This window comes from Sarcophilus harrisii, chromosome 3 (assembly GCF_902635505.1).
Source record: "Sarcophilus harrisii chromosome 3, mSarHar1.11, whole genome shotgun sequence".
Lineage (NCBI taxonomy): Eukaryota > Metazoa > Chordata > Mammalia > Dasyuromorphia > Dasyuridae > Sarcophilus > Sarcophilus harrisii.
In genome coordinates, this window is record NC_045428.1 from 179,805,526 (window position 1) to 179,832,455 (window position 26,930).

General features: G+C 31.8%; 1 protein-coding gene across 4 annotated transcripts in view; it reads right to left on the minus strand.

Moving 5' to 3' along the window:
• The window catches only part of ROBO1 (roundabout guidance receptor 1), a 622,307-nt gene extending 601,954 nt beyond the window's left edge, over positions 1–20,353 (minus strand). For all 4 annotated transcript variants that reach the window (XM_031958836.1, XM_031958837.1, XM_031958839.1 and 1 more), the window contains exon 1: positions 20,068–20,353. In XM_031958836.1, coding sequence (XP_031814696.1) covers positions 20,068–20,341 — 274 coding nt within the window. In that variant the 5' untranslated portion in view covers positions 20,342–20,353. The remainder of the gene's footprint in view (positions 1–20,067) is intronic.
• Between the last annotated feature and the right edge of the window lie 6,577 nt (positions 20,354–26,930).

The following is a 26,930-nucleotide window of genomic DNA, read 5'->3' on the forward strand; positions in this document are numbered from 1 at the left end:
TACACTATGTTGTGAAATGTATTTTTATTCAGATAAGAGTTGGAACTCTGATTTTTCGACTTTGAGATTCTGTGACTGTGACGTTTAGCCAATATGCTTTCATTCTCTGGATAGGATCAAGCATTCAAAGTTACCCAAAAGTGAAACTTGTGTAGTCAAAAGAACATTGGACTCAGTTAGAAAAAAAAAATGGATGAATCCAGCCTTTCACATTTAATAGTGTTGAAAGTTGGTGGGAAATATAGGACTTCTTTCTTCTACTCTGTAGATTCAATCTGCATTCCCTGCTTAATTTGTACCTTTTGGAAAGAAGTGTATTGAAGAAAGGCCTCACTTTTGAGCATCTCACTGCTCCCTTTTATCTCATGCTATCCTTGCCTCCACCCTAAATTTCACCCTCTATCCAGAAGGGTGGCACCATCCACTTAATGATGAAAATTCTCACATCTTGTCATATTCTTCATATTTTAGTGATTCCAAACTCTCCTGGATCATATTCTAAACTCCATTTCCCTTTATGACCCCAATTCCTTATTCTCATCCCCCTAAACCCTCCCAATCTTATATTTTTAGGAGTCTAGTCACATTTCTCCTTATTTTTTCATGTTCTCAATTTCTTTCCCATCCAGTTTCTATATTGACACCTGTTCCTCTTTCCTCAAAACCTGGGATATTTTCTTCTCTCTCAACCCAAAACGTTGTTTTGTTGTCTATGTCCAGTCTTTTAACTGCATTTTTCTAGTCCAACATATTTTTAAAAATCTCTGCTTTCCTCCACAAATTATCTATTATATCTTGAAACCTTTATTTGTATTCCTTAGCATTTTGTGGTCCCTGTGTTTCTGAAATTAGAAATAGGAGTCACAGAGAAGTCTCAGTTTATTCACACAGAAAAGTTTCTAGACCATCTGGTAGTTTCGTCATGTCTTTTCATTTTTCTCTTTGTAACTTCTACTTCATTGTCTCTGGCTCTTTCCTCCACAGATAAAGTCTAGTCTTTCTTCCACAATACTTCTCTTCAAATACTGGAAGACAACTATCATATTTTTTCTTTCCCTTCATTCCCATTCTTCTTCAGGTTACATAACCTTGCTTTTTTTCCTTTTTACCAATTATCATATTGCATGGACTCATAATCTCTGTTGCTCTCCCTCCTCTGGGATATTCTTCGGTTTATCCTTTTTCAAATAGTAATACCCTGTACCAAATATAAAACACACACACATTCTACAAATAAAATTTTGTGACTAGATGGGAGTTACTTTGAACATATGACAATATGTTCAATAATAATAAATAATGCAAATTATGTATAATATATATTAATTATAATAAAAATAAATAATATTATAAACATTTTTGGGATATTAAAATATTCAGAACCAGTGTACATATTTAATATCTGGCAAATGGAACTGTTCCATGCAAGAACTATGTTGTTATTAAATGCATTGGTTTCCAAATGATAAAAAACAAAAATAAAATTTTAAAAATGCAGCTCATAAAAAGTTATAGCAAAGTGATATCAATTGCACATTTTTCTATTCCTAGGTTCCTGTTATTTCACTTACCATACTATAATAATCTTTTCCCTCCAAGTGATTTAATTCAATGTAAATGTCAGCGTGAGCAAGAAGCTCAATGTTACTACTGAAATAGGAGGACAACAGAAGCAAAAAAAAAATATGACTGATAAGTGTTGTGATTCTGAAGTCTCCATTTATTTTTCTTTAAATATATCAGTCTAAACAATTAGCTTATTTCTGATTTCCTTCTTTTTAAAAGGCACACATATCTTTGCTAGCAAAATGAGTATTTCAAGAACTAAATGTAATTCATGTAGAATTCAGTGTTTTTAAGAAGTGTCAAAGATCTTTCTGTTCAAAAATATCTTCCCCCGTTGGTCAAGGATTCCCACTGTTACCTTTGCTCCTTTAGATCTTTGGAAAATATATGCATTTTTAACTAAGCATTAGTTAATCAAGCTCCTTTGGGAGAGGTAATCTGTTTGATCTTTTGCTTCCCATTATCACCCAATTGAGATCAGTGACCTAAAGTGTGTGATCAGTAACTTTTGTTAAGGTTTGAAGAATAAAGTAGATTAAATGGGTGGTTTAAAGTGTCATTTAGTGGAGAGCCCTCAGCAATAGCTACCTGAAATTTGGTTTTAGGAAAGAGCTTTGTGGATTTCAATCCAGAATTCTATGATCTTCCAAAAGAGATGGCAAAAAGCAAAACTTTCTCTACTTTACAATTTTGCACTGTCCTGGCCCTAATTATTCACTAAACCAAAGGGAATAAGAGACAAATGACAAGAAAATACAACACCATAGATCTCATAAACAATTTTGTGCGCACACACACCCAGACACACACACACCCCAACACCATCATCACCATCACCACCAGGACTAGGATATTAGAGAGAAAAGAAAAATGCTCTTTGTCTTTTTGAACAAAGAAGTAAACAGCCTATATATGCACACATATACGCACACATACACACACACATATAAAAAAGAAATCAATTTTTTCTTGGTTCAGTGTCAGTTGCAGTAACATAGTGGGAAGGGAACTCAACATCCATATTACCTAATCCCAAATTGTGGACATTTTTAAAAAAATCTAGCACAGAGAAACCAAACCTGAGACTGTATGGAATGCCACTTGGTTTAAGTCTGACTTTTTATGTTTGGTGATAAATAACAAGATCTACTACGAATTTCAAATAAATAATAATTTGAATTTCCAGAGTTTTAAGCTATTTTTTTCCTTTCCATAGATTCTAGAAAAGACTATAATGAAGATATTTCCTTGGAGTAAAAAATCTCAATAGAAAGGCAGTAGAAATTGAGGATTTTGAGATAAGGCCATTGTTTGAATCATTAATTAACAGATGTCTTCCAAGGAAAAGAAGCTTGGGACACTAGGATTTTGTTCTAGCACAGATGAGATTTCTTACAGGATAATCTATAATTTATAGGATTTTCCAAACTGGTTGGATAAACTGCTGGTTCTTGGCATTTATGAAACAGGAAAAGGGCTGTCTTTTTTCCCTTCAGTTAGGCACCATGCCAATTTAACAGATGGTCAGAAACATATAGAGAAAGTGCCTGTTGTATGTATTATATTTGTAGAGAATGGCTCTCAGTGAAGATGGTAGAAATAGTTTTACCACATTTGGAGCTGAAAAATCTCATTTACAATATAAATAGTTTCTTCAGATACCAAAGAGAATACCAAATCTCAGTGACTGGGCTCAAGGAGACAATGATGTTTATGAATCAAAAGATATAAAAATTTGACATTTTGCTAGAAATATGTCAATAAATATGATAAGGAGAATTCTTTAGAAGGAATTCGTGTAAAGTATGTGAAAAAATAATGATTAATATTACCATTTTAATTATGTGAGATTTTATATAAAAATACGTTGAAATGTTGAAAAATGAATGACATACATATTAAGAAATTGATGTATCAAATCAGAACTAATTAAAAGTGCACCTCTGAGTATTCATATACTTCCAGACTACACCACGCTCTTTATTTCCTAATGGTTCAAGTCTATGTCCTAATTTGTCTGTGTACTGAACTTCAACAACTTATCCGTTTTTTTTTTTTTCATCAGCATAACTGTTCATGTAAGAATGACATGAAATATTTGAAAAAAAAAAGGCTTTAGGTTTCACCATATTTTATAAGCAAATATGGATAAAAAAGAATAATGTAGGTTTATACAACTTCATGACATTGGAAATATATACATAATTAAGTTGATTAGCATTTCTTAGATTGTTAGCATGGATGCAAAATATTTAAAGAACTATAGAGAGACAGTATTAATTTAAACTTCTAACTATTATTGGAGTAAATGTCAATAAATGCAAATGAGTTTTAGAAAACAAGTTTCATGTGAACCGATATATTTTACTGCTCACAGAGTTAGCATTTAATTGAAGCTAGTCTTATTATGCTCTGGGGATTCTTGTTAGATCTGTGGCTCACCTAACTTCAATTGATATTGAAAAAACTCCAACATTATTGAGTTTTATGATTAAGCATAGATGTATTATTATTATTAGTTTGTACACACAGTACTTTTCATATGTTAGAACCTGATGTTACTTCTGAGAATCAGTGCTAATTTTTAAATTCAAAATTATATTTTCTCTTTCAGACTATTATTTTAATCATATTCTTTAGGCTGTCTTTGAATATTAACAGATCCACATATATATATAATATGTATATGTTTTTATATCTATATCTATTTGAAGAAAATAAAGAAAAATATAAAACTTATGACTCTTCTTACAACTTGGCATACTGATATAGAATACTCTAACCAAAGCAGAAACAATTAGCAAAAAGCTCTGGTAGTGACAAGATTTTCAATTATTAGAGTAGAATCAAGCTGACTAAACATAAATTGTACTCATAAAACACAGGGACAGGGCAAAGACCGCATTTAGCTTTCTGAAGAGTAATCACAACTATGCATAACTACTTCTTTTTTTTGACAGTTTATATGAATCACTTGTAGTTTGCATCATTAAAAAACCCCATAAACCTAATTATTTAAAAATGGCAGTCACAAAATTGTGACAGTGGATGTCAAAATTAATGAAATTAAACACAGACTTGGCAAGGTGTTTAACATATGGTGTTTGCTTCACTTGGTAGAATTATGCTGTTTGGGTCTCATTAACTAAGCTGCAATTGCTAAGGCTGATTTGTATACCTTAGAGATCAAAGCAAGGGGAAATGAAAGTTATTTGGGCCAGTTTGTGTTTCAACACAGTATTAAAAGCACTGCACCAATTAGGTTGGATGCTATATATTGCAACCTCTGGAGAAGAATTCAAGTTATCCAGTTATAAATTGGTAGCTAAAGTCAATTTCTCAAACCAATAATAAGCATGAAGAGAAAGTTTTAATTCCAATCCAATCCAATTCAATAATCTTTTCTTAAGCACCTACTATATAAAAGGAAGGTCCTGAATTGGATGCTGAGAGTATAATTTTTTTAAAAGCTTGGCTTGGAAGGTGGGTACAGTCATGAAAAATCTACTCTGAAGGAAGATCTTTAATTTTCCTTCAATCAAACAATCTAAATTTCATAAATTTGTGTTTTTGCATCCCCCAAAATCCCCCCACCCAAACTCCCCTAAACCATACAAAACTGTAGGAAAATGTGATATGCTTATCTATAAGCATGCCTTTATCTATATATCTGATATCCTTTAAAATAATCAGCTAAAAAAATTTAAGGATTCAGTCAAACTGATGATCATATTTTATACATTCAAACCAACTGAGATGTTTAGATTAACTAAATTTTGTTATAAAAGAAAAAAAAATAATCATTTAACTATCACACCTATTATGGGACTTGACTGTATATTATGCTAGATATTTATATTCTAAGATGAATTTGTCTGTATTTCTTTCTCTTTCTCTAAAACAAACAAATAAGCAAATATATAACTAATAATTAAACCCTGAACCCAGGTCAATGAGCATAAACAATGTTAGCTCCTGCAAAACTAATTCATCAGGATGAAACCCTATATCTTTTGATTACTTTTATAGTTGTTACTGAATGTAGTTACTCTTATAAAATATTACATAAGAATGGAAGTTCCTAGGAAATGTGATTTACAGTTATGAAATCAAACAATGATTTCTTATTGAAATTTATAAACTATTACTGTAAACTAAGATCTTAGTTTAAGCAAAATGACATTAGTGTACAATAGAAGTATAGCCCTGTCTCTAATTTTTAAAATAACTAGCCATTTACATAACTCAGTATTGAAGATTTTATGTAAGCAACTAGAAATGAATACATACTGATTATTTAGAATATAATGCAGCTTTTTCATGATCGATATATTGAATTGTCATACTTGTATTAATTTATCTTTTCCTGCGATATATGTCTTATATTAAAAAAAATATCTTCCCAAAGAGAAAATAAAAATGTTTGGAATATGGCTAAACCTAGAATACATAACACGAGAGAACATTTAGTAAATTTAGAAATTAAAATTATAGTAAATGCTTATTGTTAGAGGTAAATATTTGTTGTTTTTAATAAGATATTAAGACCAATTAGGGGAGACATTTTGTCCAGGTAATTTTTTAATATCATCTGGAATATGATGTGAATGTCTGACTTCTCTTACCATGAACAAGGAAAGATACATCTACTAAGAGCTTATAATGTGCCAGGAACTGTGTTAAGTGCTGGAAATACAAATATAAACAGAAATAAAATCATTCCTTGCTCCCAAGGACCTTACAATATAATGATGTAAGACAACACATAAAAGGCACTGAAAACATACAGTTGGGGGAATATATCTCCTTGAAGAGATCCTGATTTTTTTTAAAAACAAAGAAAAGCATGTGCATTTTAATTTCAAGAGATTTTTGTTCTTTTAAAAAAGTCCTTAAAATTTTCTGAAGGTTTAGAATGTGTATTTAAGGAATGCAGACTTTATTTGACAAGCTTTTTTGTTTGTTCTCCTTCATATAAGATTTCTGTTTCAACCACTTTCCCTTGTGGCTAACTTGCATTCTCTCTTCATCTCCACTTTATAGAATCCTTGGCTTCCTACAAAGCTCAATTTATGTTCCAACTCCTAATGATAACTTCTACTGATTCTACCAGTTGCTAGTGTTTTTTCTCTAGAAATTATTTTGTATATGTTTTGTGTTTAATTTTCTGTGTATGAATTATTTTCCCATAATAAGAGTATAGGCTATGAGGGCAGAGACAATTTTATTTTTGGTTTTATATCTCCTGAGCCTAGCATAGTATTTGGCACATAGTAGGCACTGAATAAATTATTGTTCAAGTCTCCCACAAAATCCTACTTCAATGCTTCACCACATTGTGGAGGTGTCTTTGAATCTCAAAGATTTTATCAGAAGAATGAATGTTCTGACAGGTTCTATCATTCATCTAAGTGGTTCAGTGTATAGAATGCTGATGTTGGAACTGGGAAAATCTGAATTTGAAACTAGTCTTGGACTCATGTTAGCTGTATGATCCTGGACAAGTCACTTAATCTCTGCCTCAGTTTGGGATAATAATAGCACCCAGCTCACATAATATTGTAAGAATCAAATGAGAATATTTTTACAGTATTTTGCAGTATTTTGAAGCACTATGTAAATGTTAATTATCATCATTATCATCTTGCAAAGGTATAAAGTAAGAAGAGACTGCTTTCTAAGAATCAGCCTACCCAAACAAAAAGCTTATCATCAGTGAATTGTGCATCTAGTAATGACTTCTTCAGTCATGACAATTCATACAGAAAATACAAAATGTCTCTCAGTCCTGTGGAATTGCTAGGAAATATATTGTTTTATGCTATTTATAAATACTAACTTTACTGTTGGCATATTAAATGTGCTATCTTAGTCTAGAGATAAGTGGACACGTCAGTGAAGGAATTGAAAAATGTCATTTGATATTTTTGTTATATGTGAAATTAGAAGAAATAGATAAGTTAGAGCCAAGTGGAAGGATACCTCATAAGTATAAAGAAATAGCTGAGTTTGTTTTATTGTGGATCTAAAGGAAATCTAAAGGAAATAAATGGCATTTTTTTGTTACATAATAGTACAGTGTACGTGATAAACATTTGCAAAATTATCACTATGAATATGACTAAAAATTAGAGCACAGAATAGAAAAAATCTATTAATAACTCAATATAACTCTTTAAATTAATCAATTTGCATTTTAATAATGAGAACTTAGGTGGCACAATGGATAGAATGCTGATCCTGGAATTAGGAGGAGCTAAGTTCAAATCTTGCTTCAGACACCACTTGTGTGATTCTGGGCAAGTCACTTATCCTTGTCTGCCTCATTTCCTCATCTGTAAAATAATCTGGAGAAGAAAATGGCAATTCATTTTCCCCCAATCCCAAATGGGGTCACAAAGAATTGAACACAACTGAAAAGACTAAACAGTAACAATGACAACCAACTTTAATATGATGACTTTGATATAAAGATGGACACAGAGAAGGCATATTTCAAGAGTTAAACAAATAACAAAGGATATATAATGACATGAGTTGAAAGAATTAGAAACTCTTTTGTGGCTCTGCATATCAGAAAAGGAGATTCCATCAGAAGAGTTCAGCAACTTCTTCAAACAGTTTAGGAATGGTTTAAGAAAGACTTTAGAAGGCAGAACTTTTGCACTTCTACTAAAGAAAGGATAGAGAAACAAGCAAAGAGTTTCATTTATTCCTTCTTTCACTAGCTACTGAACAAAAAAACAAATGAGCCCGTGAAACTTCAAAAGGTCAGAAAATTTGCATTTCTCATTAGCTTGCCCTCCCAAGAGTGATGGACAAGCCAGATATATTGAGGAAAGGGCAATGTCAGGGAGTGTGGCCACTTTGGGGCAGAGAGCAATGTACCTATAGATTCTACAAAAGCACCAACCCTTGAAGTCTACGATAGAGCTTTATCCACCTAAAAGGAACTTCAAAAGGATTTCACAAAGGAAGAAAAGGACCGCCAACAACCAGGATCTGTGAGTTACTTTTTTTTGGCAACACATGCTGTCTAAGTTTCAGGCTATTTTCCAGATACTTTGTGTGTGAGACACTGTCTCAGGTTTGGGGATACACACACACACACACATACAGATACTATATATGTGTATATAAACTGTTCTATCTAGCTCACATTTCTAAATATCCCTTTCTAAAAGCTAATTAAATTTGTCCAGCTAGCAATCAGTGAGAAGCACACCAGATAAGGGTTCATAAACAGAGGAATATCCAACCTCTCAGGATTATCTCTAATAAACTGGGGGAGATTAATTAATCATCCTTTGGGAAACTAGCCTGCAAGTCAAAGTTTAAGTTGGTAGAGTGAGTCCAGTGGGGTTGTTACATAGAGATGCATAAAAATATTGTCATGCCTTCTAGCTTAAAATAATAATGTGACTATCTGTACTTCCATAAAATTTTGCACAGAGGAAAACATTGTCCATTAGTTCTCTTGCAGTTAATCAGGTATTTATAGTGTACATATAATAATGCTACCAGAATGAATGATACTAAAATAGGAAAAAGGAATATTTATTGTTGCATTTTATGCCAGGCATTGTGCTAAGTGCTTTATAAATATTATCTCATCTGAATTTCACAATAATCCTAGGAGATAAGTATTATTATCCCTATTTTGCAGTGGAGAAAATAGATACTGTTTAAGTGACTTGCCTAGTTTGACACAGGTAGTTTTGAATGGAGACTGGTTTTGAACTCAGTTCTTTTTGACTTCAGGATCAGAACTTTATCCATTGTACCATCTAACTGCTTTTCATCATGAATAAATGATCATCATAAACATACAAATAAAAGCATTTTCTAAATTTACAAATATTATCTTTGAATTTTACATATTTGTATATTACTTTCCAATTGGGCAATGACTAGTGAATGTTTTACTTTTATTATAGCACAAAGTGGTTTTTTTTTTTTTAATGAGGATGCTAATGAAAGTATGCATTTTCAAATTAACAATTGTTCTTCATAATATAGAATAAACTTTGATTCATTAATTTTTATACCATTGTATCTTTATACTGTCATATCTTTTATGTTGTCTTTTATCTTTTCACACCTATATATTTTGTTTGTTTCTTTTTTACTTTGGTGAGGCAATTGGGGTTTAGTGACTTGCCCAGAGTCATACAGCTGGTAAGTGTCAAGTGTCTGACCACTGGATTTGAACTCAAGTTCTCCTGACTTTAGGGCCAATGCTATATCCAATGTGTCACTTAGCTCCCAATATCCATATATTTTCACATTAAAAAATTAACCATTATTTTCATGTTTTTGTTAGCATATATTACCTTAGATAAACTATCAGCTATCTAGTTTTTCTTGGTGAATTCATTGTGTTCTTTCTTATTTTGTTTTTTATATTTCATTATATCTTACATGTGATTTCCTTCACTTGGATAATTATGGTACCCTTTAAGGAATGGGAAAAATCATGAGCAAGAGAATAAGGGTCCTGGTCAACCCAAATATAGCACAAAGTAATTGAAAGCTAAAGGTGGAACAGAATATAGTCAAATAGTAGATAGCATTGAAGGCAGGCTGGATGTACTCAACAATTTTAGTGCAAAACCATCTTTACTTAGCAACCTTACTATTGATAGTTATGTAAAGGTTAAATTGACTATTGGATTGGACAAAAACTCTGTAACTCCAACCCCAGAAAAAAAACATATCTAATATTTCCCACTGAATCAGAGAATTAGATCCAATAAATGTGAATGAAATTGAAGTTTTGTCACATTGGGAGTACTTCATTTACATTACCATTATTTCCTCAAGTAAAAATGTGTATTTTAAGAAGTTAATTGATTCATCCAATTCACTTTTTTTAATCCATAATTTTCTTCTTCGAGAAATGGTAAATACTACAAAGCAAATGACTAAAACATATGGGCAATGTATAAGAAATAGGAAAATTTGTGGAAAGTGATTTTCATATAATTGAGATTAGAACTGATTAGATACTGAAGTATAGTCAAACTTTAAAATTCTGTGAAAATAATTCAGTTCTACAAAAATATGATAATCAAAACAAGTTAATTAAAGAAGAAATTATTTTTTCTGTTCTGAAGTTTAGAGAAAATAAATTAGTTAATAAATTTGAAAGAAATAAAATGAGATAAAATAGGTTCTTATAATTAATTAATTCTTTTTCATATGTCTACTTTTAAATAATACTTGATGATGGTTTTAGATTTAGCTAAAATAACTAGAACAATAGAAGAGACATTATGATTATAGATTTTAAGAATCCTCAAAATTTGAGGATTTATAAAGACTCAATGCGACTTTTCAATTGTTTATGTTATATATATATGCATGTATATATATATATATATATATATATATATATATATGTATATGTTTACTCTTTAGTCTTGTTAGGAGTTAACCTTTATGCTTGTTTGTCTCATGAATGATTTAATGTGGGCATGAGTGCTAAAAATAAATGAATACTTTTTATTCATTTTGGATCTTAGTAACTTCTTATGTGACTTCAAATTAATCATGTGAACAAGTGCATCTTTTTTTTTAAAGGAGGTAGAGCACATAGGTGTGATATAGCATGGGGATGAAAGGAAATAAAAGAGTAACCAATGACCATTTTTGCTCATTTTTAAAGAAGGGATATTAATTTGGAAGTCCCAGAAATGCTCAATTAGATATGATAGGGAAAAGCTATATTACTTGATAACATTTTCCCTCAGGTGATTTACATGTTCATTACTACTTAAATAAATTATATGATTTATACTCAGTTGATAAAAATTGAATATACTAAGATTTAATGTTAATCATAAATAAAAATATTAGTCCATGGATTTCTATTTTTATCTTGAATTGACCCTTTGAATAAAAGGGAATAAGAAAGATGGATAAGTTTTAGGAAAAGCCATGATATCATAAGCCATAGTGGAGTACATACAGTTTCCAAATCATGCATGTAGGATGCCTAACAATCTTGGAATGAAATGTCATGATCATTCATTACGCTGCCATCAGAATAGGACAATATACTTGTTTGTGTGACAGGCATTCATTCTGGGGAGATAGATAGTAACCTCTGTTTGTTTCATAGTCATTCAATTTTAGGTTAGACTGTAATTTCTACTCATTTTAGAAATTGTTGTTTTATCTTGGAGAAATGTAACCCATACTTAGAAAACCAAGTTACTAAAGGTATAATTGGAAGAAGCACCAGAGGAAGGGAAGCAAAAGAGCCCCCTTGGAAAAAATATTAAATTTATTTGATTACAAAAAACTCTATATGATACTGAACTATTAAAATGTCAAGATACTTTCTTTATAATTAATAATAATGTTAATACTTAACTTTTTATACATGTAATTCATTATTACACAAGTAATGAAATTATTCACTTCAAGGAATTTGAATTTTCTCTTCTGAAAGTAAGAAAACATACGATTTTAAATTAAAATAGTCACCTCTGATATGTTTGTTAAACTTATTTCCCCTAAACTCAGAGGTTAAGCATCTATTAAATCTTTATGGGAAATAGTATGCTTTATGGGAAACAGTTTTGTTAGGATCTACAAGTACAATTCATTTTTATTATTTTAACACAATGTTCCTAGTAATTTATTAGATTAGCAACTTTAATGAAAGTTCATTGTTTCAAATCCCATTGATTTCTATTCATAATATTGAATCATAGAAAATAAACATTCTATCATGATGATGTAGAATAGTATCTGGGCTATAGAGTAGATTGGTTTTGCAAAAAAGTTCCATTAAATTGACTACTTTTGTTTTTATATTTTGATGAATTTTAAATATCAAATTATTGTTAAAAGTAAGTACCTCCCAGTGCAAAATTATTTTAGGTAGTTAGTATTTTCTATAATTGTGGATTATATAATATTTTATATTTTATAATATTTCTTGGATAGTTTAATTACAGAACATAGTTATACAACTATGACAATCTGAATTTCTCTAGGGAAATTTCTCTAGGAGGTACAGTGGAAAGACAGCCTGAAGTCAGGACGATGAGTTCAAATTCAGCCTCAGACATATACTCCAACATGTTATGACCCTGAGCAAAACATTTAACCTTTGCCTTTGTTTCCTCAACTATAAAATGAAAATAATAACAGAACCTTCTTTATGGCGTTTTTGTAAGGATCAAAAGAAATGATATTTGTAAAAAGTTCTTAGCATAGTGTCTGGCATATAGTAGTATAAATGCTCATTATTTCCCATTCCCATTTTAAAATTTAGAATTTAGCTAAAGAGAGGAAGTAAAACAATTGAAATCAGAGAATAGTGTTTTTCCAGAAAGATGTCTAAGACTGGACAAGTTGGATAAGAATATAGATACTCTAATATAAAAATCAGAATTTTGTGTAAAAGGTCTGGGATTCTGAAATTTTTGAATAAATGCACTTCAGTTATTCCTACCTTACAATCTTTTACACTCTGACAATATTGAACTAAGCTCAAGACTAAACATATTATATAAACTTAATGCTATCTTAAAATAGTTTAGTTCTTATATTAAAAGCTTCATTTTGAATTTAATTTGTTTATGCAGATATATTGTTTACTTTGCTTTGTTTTGTCTGGTCTGGGACTGGTTCTCCCTTTCTTGTCTATGCTGGAGGTACAATGGTCTTTCAGAGGCCTGACTGCAATTCTAACAAGCAAGGGAGTTTACCAGCTTTATTTTGGACCTGGCTCAGTTCGGCCTTTCTTAAGCAGTTGAGTATCTCCCACTCTTGGGAGCTCATCACAACAGTATTATACTTAGTGTAGGCCTTAGTGCACTGAAACTCAGAACCGTTCTGCTCAAGTATTCTATTGATTCAACTTCTGTGAATGTTAGGATTATAGACATGTACCTCTGTACTTGGCTGAGTTTGTCAATTTTTTATATATAACAAATATTTGAAAACAATCTCAATCAGTAAATGAAGTCTATGGTAATCAACCTTTTTTTTTAAACAATGACTCCTTTATGTTCTTCAAATACAAACATTTTTTAACTCTCAAAATGCTGAAATTGAGGAACTTAAGGAAAACAATTTTTATTCATGTTTTAAGAGGGAACTGCACATATGTGGAGTGTCATTGATTCATTTTCTCATATGGAAGAGATTGGGGATTCTGTCTCTGCTTATATATAAAAGAAATCCTTTGGATTAATCTTGTAGCATGCTTAGACATTTTGTAGTTAGTTCTGCTCTTCTAAGTGATGAACAATAGCTTTTTTAAATGGCTACAGTTGTAAAAGTAGGATAGGGGCACATTCAAAAGCCCTTCTTTGGCCTCCACCTTTTCTTTTGCTTTGACTTTCATATGGTGAGAGACAATGCATGTGGTGAGAGACAATGTGAAAAACTGGTCCATTCCCTGTTTAATGCTGAAAGATGACCATTTAAAAATGGGCCTTGGTCTTTTGCCTTGGTGTTTTGGTTATTATTATTATTATTTGTTGTTGTTATTTGTTTAGGTGAAGGAAATTGGAATCTATCTCATGAGTTTCAAAAGGTCAGGAGAGAGTCATTTGGGAATCTGGAAAATGGATGAATTTTGCAGCTTGTGGGAACTCAAAATTTGGATTTCTTTCTTTCTTTCTTTCTTCCTTCCTTCCTTCCTTCTTTCCTTCCTTTCTTCCTTCCTTCTTTCCTTCCTTCCTTCTTTCTTTCCTTCATCCCTCCTTTCTTCCTTCTTTCCTTCCTCCCTCCCTCCTTCCTTCCTTCCTTCCTTCCTTCCTTCCTTCCTTCCTTCCTTCCTTCCTTCCTCCTTTCTTCCTTCTTTCCTTTCTCCTTCCTCCCTCCTTCCTTCCTTCCTTCTTTCCTTCCTTTTTTTCTTTTCTTATATCTTTCAAATTACATTTTAAAAACCTAATTGATACTAAATGGTTTAATGGGAATGAGATATTAGTTAATGGCTGCTTATGAAATGGAGGCTTGAGCTTAAGATATTCACTAAAGACACCTGAGCTTGTGAGAGGTATCCTTAGATCTCTGAGGAGGATATAATAATAAAAATAGCTATCATATAGCACTTTAAAACTCATAGGCATATAGATGTTAAATGATTTGCCTAGGTTAGCCAGCTAGCAAGTGTCTGAGGTGAGTTTGGACTCGCATTTTCCTGGCAAGTGTTGCATTCTGTCCACTGTGTCACAAAGCTGCAAGCAGTGGAAATGTAGCAGCATGTTCTGTGATCTTTGGGCCCAGAGAATATATCCCATACTATCTTCAAACCAGGACTCTTTTCAGTCTTCTTACACTTAACTACCCTTAAACACTCTATGATCTAGCTACACTGACCCTAAATCCCTGATATACATTTGGTTATTTCCACAATGGTTGTCTTTCCCTTAAATTTAAGAACAGAATGCTTAAGAACAGAATGAGAATTCAGGGAAAAGAAGATCAATTTATTTCTTTGAATTGTATTTAATAAAATCTTTGATTCATACTTAATCTATCAATTTAATTTTTAACTTGATTTAAAGACTTAGTGTCATTGTATGCCTGCTGCCAGCAAGCAGGAACTTAATGTGTAAAAAAAATCCAAACCAATATGGGAGAAGTAGAAATGTGATATCCAAAAGGATATCTAGGTACTAAAAGTTGTCTATCATGAGTCATTGTGCCTTGTCCATGCTAAATTAAAGAAGTACCTTGATTCAATTTTGTGTCATTGTAAACCAAATATTGGTAAGAGGAGAGAGACCTATTTGGTCAGGGATTTTAAATTTATGTCAAAAAAAGGCTATTTGAAGAATAATCAGGTTTTGAACATGACCAGAAAAACTACGATGAAGATATTCTTGTAGGAGATATAATGGAACTAGTTTGGGGAAAATAAATTCTGTGTCTATTTCCTTTCGCCCTATAGTCTTAATACTACTGTGACAGTCTCACTTTTTCTTTCCAGCTACATTTAGAGGTGAAGGTCTTGTTCACTCACAGTATATGTACTATATAATACTGTGGGTGGGGATGAGGGAGGGCTATTTTTCACCTCTCTTTTTAGGCTCTGTGGCCCTAAGAATTGGTCTTGGGATTTTGATGTATTTTGTTTGTCCTTTTCAGTTCTGGGTTGAGGAGGTGAACCTAATTTTCTTATCCTTACAAGAGACTAAAAGGGTATAAGGTAGAAGGGTTGAGTTCTCCCTCAAGTGTTGGGGTTGAAAGTATGTTTGTTTTTTCTATATCTTTGAAATAAATATTCCTTTGTAAGAGTTAATATGATTAAATGAAATGGGAAAAAGCCTCTGAAGAATTCCTTAAAATTAAGGGAACACAATTTATGGGGATTTGAGCCTAAAGAAACTAGATAGCTTCCAAAGCATTCAGTACAGAGAAACTGAGATGGAGAGTTTATAAAGAGTTTGCAAGCAGAATATAGAAGCTGAGAATGAAATTAGCCTTTGTAGCTGTTATCTTTACTTCGAAGAGAGAGCAAGGAGAGAAGGGTTAACTTGGTATTAACAACCTGGGGCTTGTGACTCAGGCACTGTCAGACAAGAGAAGAAAGCCAGATAACTTTGTGTCTTTGTCCTCGACAATAGTTCTGTTCCCTGGGTAGTTTTGGACAAGGGTGGAGTCAGAGTGGTTGGGCTCCTGGATATTGTTTCTATCTTTCATTGTGTCACAATGGTATGTGAAGGGGAGTTAGAGCCTTAAAGTTTAAAGTTTTCTTTTTAAACTTAATTTTCCCGAGTCTAATTGCATAAATTAAAAAGAGAAGGGGGATGTATGGCCTGATATCTAGGGCCCAACATGGGAAGGGGATATATGGTCTGCTATCTGGGCCTAACATTAGAGTCTTTCTATCTTTAGTATTTCCTTTCCTTTCCAGGGTCGATCCAGATTGAATTTGATATTCTTTACCCCTTTTTTCCTCTTAATAAAAGTTTTGAGCATAGTCTATATTGGGATTATTGCTATACTCCTGACATTTAAAAACAGATCTTGGGTATTTAAACCTATACCTTTTACCTCCTCCTCATATTTGTAAATATGTACACTAGCAGCAACCTATAAACAATGCTCTTTTTAAAAAATGACTCCTCAAAAATATAATTGGTTAATAGTTATTGTGGAGTTTTTGGAATATGATCTTGAGCTTATAAAATAATGATTCAAAAAGTTATCTATTTTTGCGGCTGAAGCTGTATACTATAGTTTACTGGCTTATGGATAATGTACAAATACACTTCAGCAGCATCATGCCACCATCTTAGAAATCTCTGTAATCATTGATTACTCAGTGATACTGTAGCACTTTAATGCTATTCAGCTTTCACAGTACCATATTTTAGGTGTTGGTAGTGTGATTGGTATGTATGTATGTGGATAAGAGGTCAATCTTTACTTTCTACTCTAAATGACTAAAAAATTACTCCCCCTTACCTCTCTACATTGAACTTCACCTAGATAGAGACATGACATAATTACTGATGAAAGCAATGAAGATAAATTTATAAGCTGAGACTTGCTGATTAAGGCATATAAATAATTGTAATGCAATTGTAAAATCATGTTATTATTATGAGAGCTATATATTTATCTGGATGGATCAATTTGATAGTGATAGTTACATTTGGCTTGACATGTTGGTGACAATAACATGTTGTATGGAAAAATTTGTGAAAATGATACATTTTTAGTGATCAGACTAAAAGGAAAACTGGGATTCTTGAAATTATTTTGGGGGGATTGTTAGGTTTTCCTCAATAGAGATTATGTTTGTCTTAGATAAGGTTTTTATTTTTTGCCTTTGGAATCTAGGCACTATTTATGATAGAAACTTTGGAAGAGGACAAAAAGAAAGATCTCAAATGTCAGATTTATGGGAGGAAAGAATATTTACAAAAAAAGAAAGTAAAACAAGTAACAGTTCCACAAACTTATGTTATGAATAAAGAAACATGAGCATAATTTTAATTTTTTAAAAAAATTAGTTTTCATGAACCATTGTCATTAAGACTAACTAATATTGTAGATATAGCAATTGTTTTGTGTATTTTCTGACTCATTACAAACTTTAAATTTAAGCAATGGGTTATGTTGCTACTATAATCATTGTGATTTACTAAAAAAATTCTTATGTTAATAATAAAGTAACAATCCACCCAACCACATGTACTTCCAATTATTCCCAATTCTTGTCAGTGAATCATTATATAGTTTGTACTACACAGATAGTGTCTATTCAATTATTTTTGAGTATAGTTAAAAAGGTTCTCATAGGAAACGAAATTTATAGCAACTCAGAACAACTTGTACAAAATGGTATCTTTTTTTTTTTTTTTTTTTTTTTTTGCTGAGGCAATTGAGGTTAAGTGACTTGCCCAGGGTCACATAGTTAAGAAGTGTTATGTATCTGAGGCCAAATTTGAACTCAGGTCTTCCTGACTTCAGGGCTGGTGCTCTATCCACTGCACCATCTAGCTGCCCCAATGGTATCATCTCATAATCCATTCCATAGATATGTATATTGATGTGTATATATATGTGTATATATATATATATATATATATATATATATAGTACTTTTACAGTATTGTACTGTACTATACCACTCTAAGAGGTGGCTCTATTCTTCTACTATCTATAAAAGAAAGTACTTCATATTTAATCTCTATTTTATTTTACTATCTATTCTTTTAGAGATCAAAAAGAAATGGTTAAGAGAGAGAGGAAGAGAAGGAGAAAGATATAATATATATAACTGGAAAACCCAGAACCTGAATAATTGAGAATTGACTTTGGTAGAAGAAAATTCAATAAACATTTTTTTTGTTATTGGCCTATCATAAATAATTACTAACCTTAGTCACATTGTATTAAATTGGACTTATTTTAAGTAAGTCATATGCTAGAATATGGAGTAGATAGTTTTAATTAGTTCATTATCTGGAAGGAATAAATGTATTCCTTGTATTTTTAAGATTATAAATATTGATAATTAATTGATCCTGTTTCAATGAACTAAATGCAATGACAAAAAGTATCTAAGGATAAAATAAGTAGCAAAAAAAATAAAGTAGCAATTCTAGCAATAAAAGAAAAGCTACTTTTAGGTTTTAATACAATTTTAAGTTGTCTTAATTCTACTATTCCTTACCTATTTTCAAATTGTAGACAACATATTACAGAGAAAGAACAATATTTTGAATGTGAGTAGACAATACAGTTGTTCAGAACAGAACACAAATGAGTTCAGCTAACATATAAAAACTTCAAAATATGTGTAAAGAATAATACTGTTTTTGATTCATACTTATATCAATATGAAGCTTATCTTATAATCATAGCATTAAGAAGTAGAATTTGGAACTTAGGAAGATTCTAATTGAAGTAGTATTCCACAAATGAAGATTTAATTTGTATTTTGGGAAAAAAAAACTAAAAGAGAGTGAGAAATGGTGATATCTGTAGGAATAAAAAAAAGTGTACACAAAGGAATATGTAATGACATCAAATGATTCAAACCTCAACTTTTGAGAGAGAAGAAAAGAGAGGGAAACAATGTTTTTATGAAGGGAATGAAGATATTTCTAAAAATAATACTGTTTTCATTCCCAAATAAAATTTGGCTATTGTATATCTCTCTCATTGATATCCAATCTATGGAGAATTATTCTAAGAAGTAGAAGTTATTAAAGACATATCAGGGTAATTTTGAAATAAGTAGGAGCTATTAGGACTGTGATATTATTATTAATGAATAATATTATTGTTACAAATGGCATTTTATGGTTTATACAAACCTAAATTAATAAATGAAATTTGTCTTATTCCCCATTTACTTTTATCATTGTGCTAAAAAAAACTATATAGAAAAGTAAATATATCACTTTCATACATATTCATTTTAAAGACATTTAGTTGAGTTTTTTCAAATGTACTCAACAAGTTGATTTGTTATATATATATCTGTGTACATCTGTGCACATCTGTGTACATATGCATTTAAGAGGTGATTCATGGAAATGGTATCATTCAGAAGATACATTAGTCATGCAAAGAATAATATTAAAATGTTAGTATGTAGTGCCACAAATAAGAAATTTACAAATCACTTTGATTTGAAAGCAAATGATTCTTAATAAAAACTTTTTTTCTTATTCGTTCCAGTTTAATCAAAGGTTTGCATGATGTTACAAATTACTATTCTTCCAAACATATTTGTAATAAAAAAGCTTCACTCTGATTAACATTTTTTTCAAGTTACAAAAAGAAATACTAAAAATAAGTAAAGCTTTCATATGTAGTTTTTCAAAACAGTTTCCTTCAGCATCATTATTTCCTGGTTATTGGATAAATTTTAAAGCATGAGTATCACAACACAATTTCTGTCTGAGCTAGTTAGCAATAGGGATGGTTAAATAGTTTTATACAGGTGGTTGATGACTGATGAAAGTTTGAAGAGAGATGGGACTATTAATATTTAGGAAAGATACACTCTACCTGTGTAGCCCAGCGAATTGTCATCATTATCAGAGGTGGGGAGTGGTGTCCCGTTGTCCGTCCCCCTCTCTAGGTCTTCAGAGTCTGTCGGAAACAACACCAGAGCTGCTGATGGGGTCACAGTAGTAATAGCAGTTGCCATTTCGATCACAATATGTCCAGACACAAATAAATCCACATATACCAGAAAGACACACAAGGACAACATAGAGCATACTTCATCCTCGCACCGCCTGTGGCATATCAAGCTCTGTAAAAATTTCAGTGCCATCATTTACAATTTCTGTGGCCTTTTCCTGTTTACTCTTGGATTCCCCTAATAGTCTTATACTGCACCATTGCAATAATTCAAAGCTTATGCAGGACTCTGACTGCCTCCTCTGTAGCAGTCAGCACAGGCTGTGGGGAGCATATGGGGAAGAGAAGGCAGGCTAGCTGAATACTAGCATTGCTAATTTTCTACCTTATTGTTAATCAAAGCTATTGACTGTGATCACTCCCTATCATCGCTTCATCTCCTGGCAATTACAGACTCAGGGGACTTTACCTCTTTTAGGGAGGAAGTAGTGGTTTAAGAGTGTAGATGAAATAGTGTCTAGTCAAATCAGAGAAACAATTGATAAAAGTACACATCTTCTTTGGGAGGCAGGGGAAATAAAGGGCAAGATTACATATTTGAGAAGAGAAGAGTAATATTTTAAAGAACTGATGTCTATTTCCTGGGTTTAATGTATGGAAATACAACATTTAATTTTTTTTATTAATTTCGGTAAGAAAATAGAATCAAACTACAGCTTTCAAGGTTCCCATAAGAAAATGATAATAATTTCCTTTTCTCATTCTTATTTTCCTGTATGCTTGTAGTATTTTTCCTTAATAATCTTAAACTTGGAAATTAATTTTCTTGCTAAAAAAGAAATAAACATTCAAATGTCCCAAGTAAAAAAAGCACATATAATTAAAACTTACCAAAATTATATTTATTCAGTGCATAATTTAGTCACAGTATATCTACTTTCTAGATAAATAACAATATAGATTGGTGCATTATTTATATGAGGTTTTAGGTCTGGTAAAAAAAAAAAAAGAAACACATCTTATTAAAAAGAAGACTACATAGTAAACAGTTTATAGTTAAGGATGAAGAACTCCTTGCAATCTGTATACAATATCTAACTAGGATTTCTAAGCATTGTAGGAGGATGAAGAAAGCACAGCTGTTCACTATGGAAGAAATGATTCCTTTCAATAAGAGAGGGTTTTAATGCCTCTTTAATAGCATTAGACAAAAAATGCATTTTGGGTCCAAAGATTAAATAACTAATTCCATTCAATTTTTAAATGGTCCCTGTAAACCTTGGATTACTGGCTGAGCCACTTAAAGAATCTCATCACATAGTCAGAAGAAAATGAAACATGCTATATACCAAATTCACTTTTTATATAGTCTTGATGATTACTATCTTTAGTTCTACCCCTTGTCACACAATTCATTTGATATAAAGAATAATTAAAAAAAGAAAAAGAAATTTGGATCTATGTTTAGGGTAGACCTCAAGAAAAGCATGCTTATTAATCCATTCATCTTCTAAAAATTTCAATAATAGTGAGCATTATGTTTCTCATTAAAAAAAAATTTCCCAAAGTCAGTGCAGAGAGAAGAGTCAACATTCTACCCCTTCAGATTAGTATTTCATTTGTATGCATGTCTTTGATTGAGTCAGAGTTTTAAATCACATCAGGGATGTCACTGGTATAATTATGCCACAAAAAAGTATTCTTGGTCAGACAGACTATTCAAATAGAAGAATTTGGTTTAAAAACACCAATTACAAATTCTCATTTAAATGTGACTTTTAAAGGAGTAAGCAAACATGACTTATTCAGGAATTTTGATATTTAAAAGTTAATACATGGTATATATAAACATTTTGGCATTTTTATTTTGCAATGATTAATCATTTTTTCAAATTGAAAATAAAGAGTATAAGAAAATGAGATTTTTCATTATTGATCAGAGAAATGCAAATGAACACAACTCTGAGATACCACTCCATACCTCTCAGATTGGCTAAGATGACAGGAAAAGATAATGATGAATGTTGGAGGGATGTGGGAAAACTGGGACACATACATTGTTGGTGGAGTTGTGAATAGATCCAACAATTCTGGAGAGCAATTTTGAACTATGTTCAAAAATGATCAAATTGTGCATACCCTTTGATCCAGCAGTGTTTCTACTGAGTTTATATGCCAAAGAGATCTCAAAGAAGGGAAAGGGACCCACATGTGCAAGTTTGTGGCAGCCTTTTTTGTAGTGGCTAGAAATTGGTAATTGAATGTATGCCCATCAATTAGAGAATGGCTGAACAAATTGGGGTACATGAATGTTATGGAATTTATTGTTCTATAATAAATGACCAGCAGGATGATTTCAGAGAGGCCTGGAGAGACTTACATGAACTGATGTTAAATGAAATGAGCAGAACCAGGAGATTCAACAACAATAATGTATGCTGATCAATTCTGATTGACGTGGCTCTCTTCAACAATGAGATGATTCAAATCAGTTCCAACTGTTCAGTAATGAAGAGAATCAGCTACACCCAGAGAGAGAACTATGGGAAATGAGTGTGGACCACAACATAACATTTCTACTCTTTCCGTTGTTGTTTGCTTGCATTTTTGTTTTCCCTTTCAGGTTTTTTTACTTTCTTTCTAGATCTGATTTTTCTTGTGCAGCAAGATATCTATATAAATAAATATACATATATTGTATATACATATTGTATATATATATATACAAATATGCATATTGTATTTAACATATACTTTAACATATTTAACATGTATTGGACTATCTGCCATTTAGGGGAAGGAGTGAAGGGAAGGAAGGGAAAAATTCGAACAGAAGGTTTTACAAGGGTCATTGTTGAAAAATTACCCATGCATATGTTTTTTAAAATAAAAAGCTATAATAAAAATATATTGAATAGAGGTACAAAAAAAAGAAAATGAGATTTTTCAGACCATTCTGGAAACATAAATATGTAGATTTATAAACTTCAAATTATATAAATATAGTAAAATTCATAATTATAGACATAAATGAAATGTTTATGGAAATTTAAAATATAATCAGATATAAACATTTTTCCCTATCTTATTTCATTCTATTTACAGTCAGCTGTTGCACTCAGTCAAGGATAAAGCAGTTGTAGCAATAGTGAAGGAGTTAGGCTACAGCTAAATTAATTAATATATGATTCCAATTTTGTAGACCCACTAAGAACTGAACTTTTCTCCTACCATCCTTCATTTGGTCCCAGAAATTTAGAAATTTACTCCATGATCATAGTCAGAAAAAGGGAACAGAGAAAGGAAAAAGGTAATCAGTGAGTATTTATGAAATTACTTTTATGTGCTTAGCATTTTCTTTTAGACATAGAGACTGTTGTGGTCTAGTGAGAAGAATATTAGACATAATCAGAAATCCTAGTTTTGAAACTAACTAGGTCTATCATTAGCTATTTTATTTTGGGACAAATCATTTAATCACTTTATGTTCCTCATGTTCTTAATTTGTAAAGCAAGTATAATACTATTTGTACTATCTGTCAGAGATATTTTTAGAATAAATTGCAATATGAAGAATTTGCAATATGTAAATTGATACACATATGGCGGTGATAATAATGATGTCATTTCCCCCTCTATTTCTTTGGAATTCAGAAAGAAACAATATTTGGACAAATTGTTGCCTTGCTACTATTTATTTGTATTGTGTCTAACAAACCATTATACAAGTATTTAAGTTAAATTCTTCTTTTTACAGGTGCAAAAAATCATTATGAAGTATATTATTTTTATTGATTAAAACTGAATATTCTTTCTTTCCCCTCCTTTCTCTAGTTTCTTCAGTTCTTCCCACCATTGACTGTCAACAAATAACAGCAGAGGCTTACATGAAAATTTGACTCAATACATTTGGAATATAGGTGAGTTATAAAGGGTTTACTTTGGTTTCAGTTTGAGAAAATGCTGATAGTGCTTGTCGATGTTAGATAACACATAATCAACCTTAATGGGTCAAAAAGCTATTCAATGTGAAATTTGCAATTTAGTTGGTCTCTAGGTGTCTATATTTTATAACTGAATTTTAACCAGCTTGAATGGATGAGTAAAAGATTGATAGAGAAATCCCTTGGACCATTCTTAGCCAAAAGGATCTTGGGAACTGATAACTTCTACAAGATCTCACATACAATAAAATAACTTACATCTTTGAATTAGATTTTGGAACAACATAATTGAAAAATAATGAAAACAACATTCTCCCCCCCCCACCCCAATACTATCATTTAAAATAAAATTATTTGTAATAAATACCTCAGATGGCTAAGATGACAGAAAAAGATAATGATGAATATTGGAGGGGATATGGGAAAGCTGGCACACTAATACATTGTTGGTGGAGTTCTGAACTGATCCAACCATTCTGGAAAGCAATTTGGAACTATGCCTAAAGGGCTATCAAACTATGCATGCTCTTTGATTTTACAGTGGCCTACTGGGCCTATATCCCAAAGAGATCATAAAAAAGGGAGAAGGACTTATGTGTGCAAAAATGTAAAAATGTTTGTAGCAACCCTTTTTGTAGTGGCAAGGAACTGGAAATTGAGTATTTGGAGTATGGTATATGAATGTTATGGAATATTATTATTCCATAAGAAATGGTCAGATGATTTCAGAGAGGCTGGGACAGACTTACATGAACTGATACTAATTGAAGTTAGCAGAACCAGGAGAATGTTGTACATAGCAACAGCAAAATTATACAATGATTAACTCTGGTGTATGTGGCTCTTTTCAATAGCGAGGTGATTCATGCCAGTTCCAATGGATTTGTGATGAAGAGAGCCATCTGCACCCAGAAAGAGGACTGTGGGGACTGAGTGTGAATCACAATATAATATTTTCATTTTTTTGTGCTTTTTTGCTTGCATTTTGTTTTATTTCTCATTTTTCCCTTTTTGATTTTTCTTGTGCAGCATGAAAATACATATAGAAGAATTGCCAATATTTAACATATATTGGATCACTTGCCATCTAGGGAAGGGGGTGGGAAGAAGAGAGGGAAAAATTTGGAACAAAAAGTTTTGCAAAGATGGTTAGAAAATTATCTATGCATGTATTTTAAAAATAAAAAGCTTTAATAAAATAAAATAAAATACCTGAGGTTAAGGCATATCCCTGATAACTATACTGACACTCAGGATAATTCAGTATAGCATAAAAGACTATTATAAATATTTTTATATGTACCATGCCAAACATGGAACAGGATTGTATTTGGTGAAGGAGGATATAGGGGATGATATAAAAGGGATATGAGATGAAGAGAAAGAAATAAGAAGGAACATGGGCAAATGACCAGGATACAAAAGGCTTCTTCTGTTTGAAGGAACAAATGACTTCTTTTGGTGTAGTTTGAGGTAAGGTCTTCAGGAGACAGACACACACACACACACACACAGAGGGAGAGAGAGAGGGAGAAGGAGGGAGAGAGGGAAAGACAGCAGGGAGGGAGGGAGGGAAGGAGGAAGGGAAGGAAGGAAGGAGTGGGAGAGACAGAGACAGAGACAGAGACAATGAGAGAGAGGAGGGGGACAGGCAGGGAGGGAAGGAGGGAGAATATTTTGTGGCAGTGGAGGGGAGATGAGAAAAGGTTTGGAGCAACTGCAATAATAAAAACTATTCATAATTGTTTAGGGAAGTGCTAATGTTTTGCTTTCTTGCAATGAGATCTCAGGTGGAGTTTAAATAGCATACATTTATAATGGACTCAATCAGTATGATTTCATGACTTCATTAAACACCTTCATTAATAACTTTGTGAGAAGGAGCTAAAAATAAAAATTATAAAATCAGATGACAGTAGTAATCTAGTATTGGACTTTGGAAAGGTCTCAGCAGTGATAGGCAAGAGAATAAAATATGCAAGATTTAGACTTCACAGTTTTTTTTTTTTCCCTTTAGCAGATTTGCTAATTTCTTTTAACAAGGTTTGTAAGGAAGACAATATCATCATAGCAAAGATGATGTTTATGAAAGTATTGAGCAGCAGAATGATTAGCTGTCTTGAAAAGGATAATATACAAATTTAGAAAATGTAAAAATAGAGATGGGAAGAATAAAAGATTGTAATTAGAAAATTGAATTATGGTGCTTTTACACATGGAAGCAGAACACATGGATGACGGTAAAATTGTTTAACCATGCTATATCCCAAAAGGATCATAAAAGAGGGGAAAGGACCCACATGCACAAAAATGTTTCTAGCAAGTGACAAGGAATTGGAAATTGAATAGATGCCCATCAATTTGGGAATTTGAATAAGTTATGGTATAATAATATAATGGAGTAATATTGTTTTGTAAGAAATGATGAGTAGGTTGATTTCAGAAAAGCCGGGAAAGACATACATAAACTGATTCTGAGTGAAATAAGCAGAACCAGGAGAACATTTTACACAGTAACAGCAAGATTATGTGATCATCAATTGTGATAGACTTAGCTCTTCTCAACAATGCAGTGATCCAAAACAATTTTGATATACTTGGAATGGAAAATACCATCCAAATCCAGAGAAAGAACTGTGGATAATGAATATGGAACAAAGCATAGTATTTTCACCTTTTGTTTGTTTGCTTGCTTTTTTTTTCTTGTATTTTCTCTCTTTTGGTCTTATTTTTCTTTCCCAACCTAACTCACATGGAGATATGTTTAAAAGTATTGTACATCAGATTGCTTGTTGTCTGTGGGAGGGGAGAGGTATGGAAAGAAGGAAGAAAAAAATCTGA